The sequence below is a fragment of the Lolium rigidum genome, chromosome 5 (assembly GCF_022539505.1).
Source record: "Lolium rigidum isolate FL_2022 chromosome 5, APGP_CSIRO_Lrig_0.1, whole genome shotgun sequence".
Lineage (NCBI taxonomy): Eukaryota > Viridiplantae > Streptophyta > Magnoliopsida > Poales > Poaceae > Lolium > Lolium rigidum.
In genome coordinates, this window is record NC_061512.1 from 172842043 (window position 1) to 172851803 (window position 9761).

The 9761-nt window shown below is 44.1% G+C and overlaps 1 protein-coding gene across 2 annotated transcripts; it reads left to right on the forward strand.

The window, feature by feature from the left end:
• The first annotated feature begins 5375 nt into the window (after positions 1-5375).
• On the forward strand, positions 5376-9032 carry LOC124654619. 2 transcript variants are annotated; one of them, XM_047193615.1, is made up of 4 exons: positions 5376-5471; positions 5639-5767; positions 8264-8598; positions 8911-9032. In XM_047193615.1, the coding sequence occupies exons 1-3, from the start codon at positions 5391-5393 to the stop codon at positions 8564-8566; spliced, it is 513 nt and encodes a 170-aa protein (XP_047049571.1). In that variant the 5' UTR covers positions 5376-5390; the 3' UTR covers positions 8567-8598; positions 8911-9032. The 2 variants fall into 2 exon arrangements, with proteins under 2 accessions (XP_047049571.1, XP_047049570.1); XM_047193614.1 differs by lacking the exon at positions 8911-9032 and having other exon boundaries at positions 8264-8868.
• Positions 9033-9761: the final 729 nt, after the last annotated feature.

Here is a 9761-nt window from a genome sequence, read left to right on the forward strand (position 1 = left end):
GGGTTAAACTTGGAGTTCTTCTATGACAATGCTGGTAGCTGTGTGCAGGTACCACACAAAAAACCCGATCACATTCAAGCATTTCTTGAGACGTGTCGGCAAATTGAAGATTCGGTTACACATACCCAGCTCAACCTTGATCTCATCGAACACAAGTGGCAGATACATGGCATAAATTGGTGTCCGTCCTTCATTCATTACATATCTTATTTATTCATCGGTGAGTGAACAATTATTTACTCTGGGAACCATTCATTATTTGTTTAATTATTTAATTGAACTATTGTTGTCACGCAACTTCAAGAATATTGTAATTTGTATGATTATTGGGTGTTGTTATGTTCAAAAAATTCATTTGTTTCGTTCAATTTGCTGCCATATTGTCACACTTCATCTTACGGTTTTTGTTGGAAGTCTGCTATAGCCGATCAGATTTCGTAAACGGAAATTGCAAAACAGAATATTTGGCGGCAGCCTACAGGAGAAATTAAATCACATTTTTTGTATCACATAGTTGTGTTTATACAGTCCACGGTTTACGGGATCAAGTAGAGTTACTCTTACCGTGTTTCCCAACCACTGATCACAAAGCCTTCCTTCTCATATCCAACCGCCCCTAAAAACGTTGTGTGGGCCAAGCTTTGCCTATTTACAACATGTTTGGTTCCCAACCACAATTTGCCAAGTTAAATTTTAGAAGCATAGTTTAGTTGGCATGTGTTTGATTTTTGTCATCCTTTGGCTTGCCACACTTTATTGCATGTATGGCCTATGTGTCATAGTCTTATTTTTTTGTCAACGTTTGCCAAAGTTTGGTTACAATATTTTAAGCCACACTTTTATAACTACCTACACTTTAGCTTGGTAAATTGTGGGCAGCAACCAACCAAGCCCTTAAGAGCATCTCGCTCCTCATTTCACATCGGACTAATGGTCTTTGAAAGGCTATTTAATCTTTGGGAGGCTAAAAATTGATGCCACCGTTAAGTTGTAGCCCCTATTTGGTTGCATGTGCATGTGAGAAGAGAGAGAAAAAATTCATGTATGTGAACCTGCATGTAGGCCAGCCATGTGGGGAGAGAGAATAAAATATTATTTGCATGCACTCTCAGCAGCCTCTCTATGGGTTAGGTTTTAAGAGCATCTCCACTCGTCCCCCCGACGAGGCCCCCGGCGAGCGTTTTTTCCATCCGGACGGCGTAATTCGGCCCAGTCGCGCCCCCGGTTCCTCGTTTTCGTCCGGATTTGGGCCTAAATTCATCCGGCGATCCCACGCCATCCCCGGCTCCCCGGGGAGCGCTCGGGGACTCCGGACGAAACGAAGCGCGCGTGGCCCCAACTTGTCGGCGACAATGGCCTCCGATCTACGGCAAAACCCTCGTCTTCCCGATCTACGGCAAAACCCTCGTCTTCCCGATCTACGGCAATACCCTCGTCGAACGAAAGCTTTGAACTCTCAAGTGGTGCAACATAGATAGATTATATATATTTCGAATATAATTCGAATAAACATAAAAATTACATATAAAAACTTTAAAACTAACTTAAACTACTTCTTCTTCTTAGAAGGCCCCGCCTCATCGTCGTCGCGGCGACGCTTCCGGCTCGTCACCTCCTCGTCGGAGGAAGTTGACTCCTCCTCCTCGTCGGTGTCCTCGGCCTCTTCGTCGTCCTCCTCCTTTTCCTCGGCCTCTTCCTCCTCCTTTTCCTCGGCCTCTTCCTCGGCCTCGCTCCTTGGCCTCTTCGGCCTCCTCCTCGTCCTCCTCGTCGTCGTCCTCGCTGGCCGGCGGAGGGGAATCGTCGCTGCTCGGACGATGCAGCTTTATCCCACCAATGTCGCCATCCAGGCGGCTTCCCCTCGCTGTCGGTGTCCGATGGCCAAGAGAGATCGCTCATGGTTGACGGAGGATGGTGATCGACGAGAGAACAAATGAATGGCGTCGGCCGTCGGAAACCGTATATATAGGTCTCTCGACGAAAGAGAGCGGCGGTTGCTCTTCCGCGGAGTTCGTGCTCCATTACGGCGGTTCTCGCATCGAGGCCACTTCGACCGTTCCCGACGAGTCGTTTCGGCTCTCCAGTCCACTTCGCGACGGTTCAATGCGTCGAGGGAACTCCGACGATTGCCCTTCCCGGTGATCTGCGCCGTCGCTATGCACGCGGTGGGTGCGCGTCCATGGGCTCGCGGCTGGAAAAATGGGCCTCCCCAGGCCAAAAACTTCATCCATCCGGCGCTAAATAACGCCGGATTTCGGCCTGGGGAGCCCCAACGGCTGGGATGCTCTAATTGGGACCACCGGTTAAAAGTTATTATTTGAGAAGGTTATAGGGACCGACTGGACGTATTTTTTTATATTCCACTAGGAAATATACCCGTGCGTTGCTACGGCTCAGCGTTAGACTTCTGCATGTACAATGTGTCATAAGAACTTTCGAGGCATTGCCCTGTGTATGACCTCTTAAGAGCATCTCCAGTCGCGTCCCCCAAAAGGGATTTGGGGCGCGCCGGACAGAAAATGCGTTCCAGCCGCGTCCCCCAAAGCCCATTTTTGTCCGGCGCGCCCCCATACGGTGTCCGGCGCCCCGAGCCCGTCCGCGTCCCACAGGGGACGCTCCGGGCACGCCGGACACAACGAAAAGCGAGGCGAGCCGACGCGGGCCCGACGCGTCAGCGGCTCGGAAGCTCAGCCGCCGCCTACGTAGCGACGGTGCAGTTGCCGGGAAGCGGAACCGTCGCATTGGCAACCGCGTCGACGACGCGGCAACCGCCGGAATGGAGTCGGGACTCCTCGGAAGAGCAACCGCTGCTCTTTTCGACTTCTGCGCCGCCGATCATCCGCGCTCAATAAGACCCATACGTCGGCGCTATTGGATCTTCACCGGCCGCATCCGACACCTCCAGCGACGATGAGCTACATCTCCGAGCTTCCGTCCGACACCTCCAGCGAGGGAAAGCCTACTGGATGGCGCCATTGGTGGGAGAAAGCTCCGACGCCCAGCAGCGACGACGATTCCCTCCCGTCACTTGACAGCGCGGAGGAATGGCTGGGCGTGGAGGAGGACGCGGAGGAAGAAGGGTCATCAGAGGAGGCGGCGGTGGCCCGTGCGAAGGCGGAGGCGGACGCGAAGGCCAATACCGCCAAGGCCAAGGCGCAGCCGGCGAGCACCGGCGACAACGAGGAGGACTCCGACGCGTCGGTCGACACCGCCTCTTCGGAAGAGGTGATGAGCAGGAAGCGCCACCATGATGACGACGACGAGGCGGGGCCATCATCGAAGAAGAAGAAGTAGTAGTTTCAAATAATTTATATGTAATTTAATTATGTTTTTTCTAAGTTTTATATGTATTTTGTTTATGTTGAACCGATTTGAATATTAGTAAAGAGTTTTATTCTACCTATTTAAATTATTTTAAATGTTTGGGGGCGGCGTTTGGGGGACGCAACTGGGGAGCAACGTCCCCCAAACGCGGCACCAACGAAATACGTCCGCCAAACGCTCAATCCGGCGCGCTTTGGGGGACGGTTTGGGGGACGCGGCTGGAGATGCTCTAAGTTCCTATAGCCTCGTGCTTTCTTACTCATCTTTCTTGGAAATAAGCTTTTGCAACTTGAACCAATAAAAACCCATGTGCCACAAGCCTACAACGGAACCCACCTACTAAAAGAAAAACTCTGCATATGTGGTAGAGATAAAAGAGCTCCCAAAAAATCTTGAGTTAATTTTATATATATAAAAAATTTGCTCCCAAATTTATCTACCAATTATGTAGAATATTATTCAGAAAATTGATTTAACGTGTCTTTATTATGAAAACAAAATTTCTATTTTTTCTTTGGTTTTATTTTTTATTTGTATATAAGATAAAGTTTTCCTATTTATTCGCATGTTCCCATTTTAAAGTTGTGTATAGAGTGGACTGAAATGTCCAATGCATCTATACATCTTCATAACATGGTCGTGCCACAACCGGCGCCACACAAAAAAAAAGCTTAAATATAAGCGATGACATACCGGAAATTCAATTCGGCTCCCGGGTGCGTATGCTCCCTCTACCAAAAAAACATATTTCGAAATGTCAAAAAATTTGGATAAAAAATTCTACATGTACATCTCCATAATGTATGTGCATTCGCTAAGTTTCACGAAAAACCAATATTTTTTGTGGTCTATGTAAAAAGGAGAAACTTTATCTTGTGAAAAGCATTATTTTTAGCACTGAATTTTGTCTTTTTTACACACATCACATGATAAGTCCATTTTTTATGAAACGACTTTGTGAGCGCGTAGCATGTGAAGATGTACGTACAAAAATTTTGTTTCAATTTTTTTGAAATTTAAAATGTACATAATATGCATTTCAAAATATAGAGAGCATATGCACCCATGTTCCAAAACACCACTCCCCATGACATACTTCATATTGATTTTCTTATATCAGATTTTATGATATTCGTTAGAAAGTATGTACCCTATTCACCCTTTGACGTTGAAAGACTTTTCCTTCCGGCACACTTGCATCTTGGCTTGTCCAGCTACGTACTTCTAGGTCCATGGTTGAAGGAATCATTGCGCAAAAAATGATTCTGGTTAGTCGTCTAGGCTCCCCAGTAATCTCATCTACATCTTGTGTACGTAGAAGCACGATCGAGCCAGGCGGGTCATCCCATCCTCCCTCCGCATCTCCTTCTTTTCCCTCTATTCCTCTCCGACTTTCATCAGATCTGGATCGAGATAAACTGCACGCCGGATCTTCCCCGAATCCCCATCGTGCATGCTCTCCAGGGAGCAGAGCATCACGGCTCTTGAAGCACCTCCTCCTGTTAAGTATTGTCTTGGCCCGTGGGTGGTTGCTCGCGCGGTCCGACGCGTCCGAGCACCACAGGATCTCGCGGGCGTCTCTCTTCTCTAATGTAGCGGCCTCCATGATCTGCTCCATACGCGTTTCTTGTCACCGCGCCTCCTCTCATCTGCGGCAAGGTGGCTCATGGAGCACGACGGCGTCGGCTCCCCTTAGCGGTGAGGAGAGAGCGGTCAGAGAGAGAGGGGCAGGGCGCCAGGTTCGGGCGGAGGAAGATGACAGAGAAACCAAAACAAACCGAGCTGAAACGTTATTTTTTTAAGCGGTGGCAGTGGATGTAATTTCGACACAAATATAGAGGTAAGAAAAAACGGACCAACAAGAAGCCTTATTTTCTTTATTATTAGGTATAGATTTTAGTTTTTCTAGTGTTTGGAGAGGACGAGTCTCGGAGATGCCCTTAATGCTCACACATAACCCCTCCGACAGCAAAAGGCATTCCCCACTGGAAAATCCTAATTTCAGAAGAAGAAGAGGAAAACCCCAGCAATGGCGGGGCCGGGGGCCGCCGAGGGAGGAGAAAGAGCTGATGGACGGGGCCATCGCCCACTTCGCGACGATGGGCTACCCCAAGGCCGACATCCGCAGCACCGTCGAGCAGCTCATCGAGGTTCTCTTCCTTCCACCCTTTCCGCTTTCTCCCAGTTTTATCTTTTTGTCCTCGCATCCAAAGTGCCGTCTTCTGCGTTCAAGAACCGCGGACATGACCCCAAAGATACTAGTTCTTGCGATTCCTCCTCGTGGTTCCAAGATCATGATTTGGCGTGATCTGACCAGGTGTATGGGGAAGGGGGAATGTTGCACATCAAGGCAGATAAATACAGCGTCGTGCTGGACGCGCTCTTTGAGAAGCAGGAGCAGGAAGAGCAGCCACAGCTGCTGCTGGAGCAGGAGGACCCTAATACGGCGAGCTCCCTCTCAATTTCCTTTCTCGTCTCAATCTCACATGTATTTGTTGTTCGTGTTCCTGGTCAGCTTTGATGTTTCACTCTTTCTGTTAAAACAAACCTGGTTAATTCTGCATGTTCATGACCTTATTTATTGGGTGAAAATTGATGTACTTTTAGAAATCTTGTTCATTTGACTGAATTAGATAGGGTTAGAGGGCACCATAATGGTCACAAACTTGCATCTCCGGATCCATTGATCTGCATTTATTTTTCACTGCATTGCAAATATAATGACAGCATGTACATAGTTTCCCAGTGCACTGGAAATTTGGAATTCGTTTTCTTGATTAAAAAAGGAGGGATGATTCATTTCAGTTCATAACAAGGCTACAAGTTTGTTCTCTACTAGCTATTTTTTTACAAGAAAGATAGGTGCCCTGCCCATTTCATTAAGCTAATAAAAAAAATAGGTGTAGCGATTATTTACACGACGAAGAGGAAAAGCAAAAATGACACAAAATAAAAAAATCTCTATTATTCAATCATTATAGCTTGTTGACGCATCTTCCTTTTATCCTGAACATTCACTCGTCAATTTTTTCTGCAAGTAGCAGCTGACCAAGTTATCAAGACTACTCTGTTTGTATACTAGGCTTCAGGTTTTGGGCTAAGATAGCTCATTCTGTATTCTTCATTCAAAGCACATGTTGTTATTGAGCAAATGTAGGCATGACACATGTTTTCTGATAGATGAGGCAACCTATACATAACCCACGACTATTACATTAGGAGATAAGGGTGCTTACAGTCATTATTACATTGAGGAGATAATGTTTGATTGTTATTACTCTCATCTTGTTTGGTGGAATATAGTGAATTGGTTCCGCATTATTTCCCCTTGAATAGAATGTCAACTCAATAATAAAGTGATGCTACAGAGATCATGCCATCCGATCAAGCACGGCTGTAGTAAGTTAATACCTTATATTAGTGTTAGCATGCTTTACTCTGATGGTAAATTTTCGAAGGTTGAAGTGTGTTGAAACTAAAAATTTCTTTGCCATTGATTGTTGTTTTACTTATCTATCTATAATTTTGTGTGCTAGATTAACATGATATACGAAAGCTGGGTGGTCGAAAATAGAGCTTAAATGATAGTAGGGTTAACTTGTTCATATGATTGATGCATATTTCTTTGCTGTTGATTCCTTCATCTTTGATGGGCGTTATGTTCTCTCCAAGTTTCGTTGTTTATGGAGATTACCTTTTACATGTCTATGTTTCTTCACATACAAACTTAGTTATCCATAAAATGCAAAAAGATAGCATAAAAAATGATGTGTTTGATGCCTGCCTTTATGCCGTTACAGTTGGCTGGTGAACTAGCATTGCACAAACGTCACAGTATCAGTTGCATCATTTTGCTCTGCAATACAATGAGAGAGAGCAAACGGATGGTAGTACAATCTGATCATCATAATTGTAACTTAGCAATAAACCATATTTATAAATTATATATTGCAAAAAGAATCATACATGCATGTGCATTTTTGTAAAAGTTTCACACTTATAAAGATCTGAGTTGGTGGCGGCCCGTTCACCCTCACCATTGTCACATAGATTACCTCTGAAGTTACTAGGAAATTATCAGTTGTCATCATACGTAGGACGTATTGATGCATAATTTGGGGAAAAAATATTTTCCACAAAGTTAAGGAATATGATGCTACAATTTTTTTAACAATTAATGGGACATAAATAATAACTTACGTTGCAGCATACGTGCATTGAGTTAGTACTACAATTATTTGTGGTTTGTAGTTACCATAACTTGAAAATCTCTTTTACATTATGTTATTGTAACTTACCATAGTTCGGTGTACACTAATTTAGTTTGCCATTTTTATGATTTCGGAGATTATCATATCTTCCTACCAAGTTTCACTTGTATATGTGTCTGCATATCTTTATGTTCTTCATTTTTTTTTTCATTTTTTTTGATTAAGTTAATCTGTCATGATCATATGATCTTAGGATCAGAAAATCCACAATACCTCTGCAGCTTCTTATGTTGATACGAAAATACAAAGCACAAAACACAGTTTTGCACACTTTCAGTTGCTTTCCACCATGAAACAGTAGAATTCTCTTCCACCCTATCTTTTTCATCAAATTATTTAAGCCCATAATTAGGGAACCGGAATTAAAGATCTTGAATCTATATTGTTTGAATGTACCTTTATAGTTATAATTGGAATTGTACCTCGTTGAGAGATGAATTGTGGGATAGCTAACAATGCTTGCCATAGACAAAACTGTGTTCTTTGCTACCCTGGATTTGGTTTCCAGCAATCTCTTAAACCTAACTTTATCATGCCTATAGTTCAGCTGTTGTACAAAAACTGCTGTGATTTGTGACACAGTTTGATGTTTCACTCAAACCAAGGCTTTGTGAGTTGTGACACAATATGCATATGCTGCAATTCTTACGTGACATTTGTGTGTAACGCAGCAAAATGAAGCAGCAATGTGCAAGGCACCAGTAGAAGGCGTCATGTCAATTGTGGAGGCGCACAATGAGATATCAGCAATTGAGGGAGCAGACCCTATGCTCATCGATGACCTGCTTGCTCCTGAGGCTACACTGCCACATCCTGCAGCTACTGGAAATAGCCGTGCAAGGCGCCCCTGCTATGGATGGATCAGCGAATCTGAGAGTGATTCGGACTATGAAGAATATCTCGCCAGTCAACAGCACGAGGTGGATGCTCCGATCCCAGTAGAATATGCTTGTTCTGTACAAGGAAGCAACTGAGTAGATGGGGTGCGAGCGAAGCCATTTAACTGGTGATTGTTCTGATCCGTGATCTTCCTTCTGCCATCTTTGATTTGATGCTAGTAACCAAAAGTTGCCCTGGGTAGTCAGTAACTTCTTATAGTTCTTGTCACACTTGTGCTTTTGATCCTATATGGCAGATGCTGACTGTAGAATTTATATCTTCCTTGGCTGTGAACTGAAAATACCTTCTATAGTGAACGGTGAATACAAGACTGACATATTGCAAACCAGATACTATAGACACAACACTGCTGCTGTATAAAGAATGCAGTTCATCGGTTTTGTGAACTCATCTACGACTACACGCCTTTTTACTGCAGGATATGGAAATTGGATCACTGTTATAAAGTTTGCCAGAGTTAGGCCTTAACACAAATTAGCCACAGTTTTCAAGTCTACCGAAGATGCTTATACCTGGGGCTATGGTGGGAGCGAGTTCTAAGGGGTGATTATTGTAGGTTTGTACAAGAAAAGTTGCATCCTTTTCATCAGTAAAATGCTAAGAGTGGTGTTCTTGTTATGACAGGTAGGCACAGAATGACACAACTGCGTGGGTGTTGATCTCGGCTGGGAAACTGTGAGTATATATACTGGAGTAAGTATTAAGTAAACGCATGGCAGACATACAAGGGCTATTGGCATGTAAGCATGGATGCTGCCAATTAAGTAATGTCCAAACTTGGACTGTCTTGGCTATTGCTCAACTGTAATTTCAATAAGTGCGAGAAAAGAAGTTGGAATATTGATTGATCTGAGTATCTGACATTGAGCAACTTGTATCAAAATATATTTCTTTCAGTTATGTTAGCAAAAAGAAACTTTCGTTGCCCGGACTTGAATCCAGGTCTCTCAGGTGAGAGCAGACTATCATAACCACCTAGATTACAACGGGTTATGCCTTAAGGAAGGTTGAAGGCTTCTTGTCCGTGGTATTTGACTTGCCCTTTTGATGACAACCAAGCATTAGGCTACGAGTTGTATGGACTTGTGACTTTTGATGACAACCCAACAATGAACTATGTGTTGTATGAACTTTTTGACTCTGTGGCATGTAAACTTTAAAATTGTTGAAAATATATCTTATTTCGAAATTGCTCTTGTTGACTTGTTCCTTATATTATTGTAGTGGCAATCTCACGGACCATACAAGCAATGAGGTCACCATTACGCC

Excerpts from the sequence above, each read along its gene's own strand:
- LOC124654619 (XM_047193615.1), top strand. The coding sequence starts at position 5,391 with ATGGACGGGGCCATCGCCCACTTCGCGACGATGGGCTACCCCAAGGCC. Across the intron at positions 5,472-5,638 it reads CCGTCGAGCAGCTCATCGAG|GTGTATGGGGAAGGGGGAAT; the intron begins GTTCTCTTCCTT and ends TGATCTGACCAG. Across the intron at positions 5,768-8,263 it reads AGCAGGAGGACCCTAATACG|CAAAATGAAGCAGCAATGTG; the intron begins GCGAGCTCCCTC and ends TGTGTAACGCAG.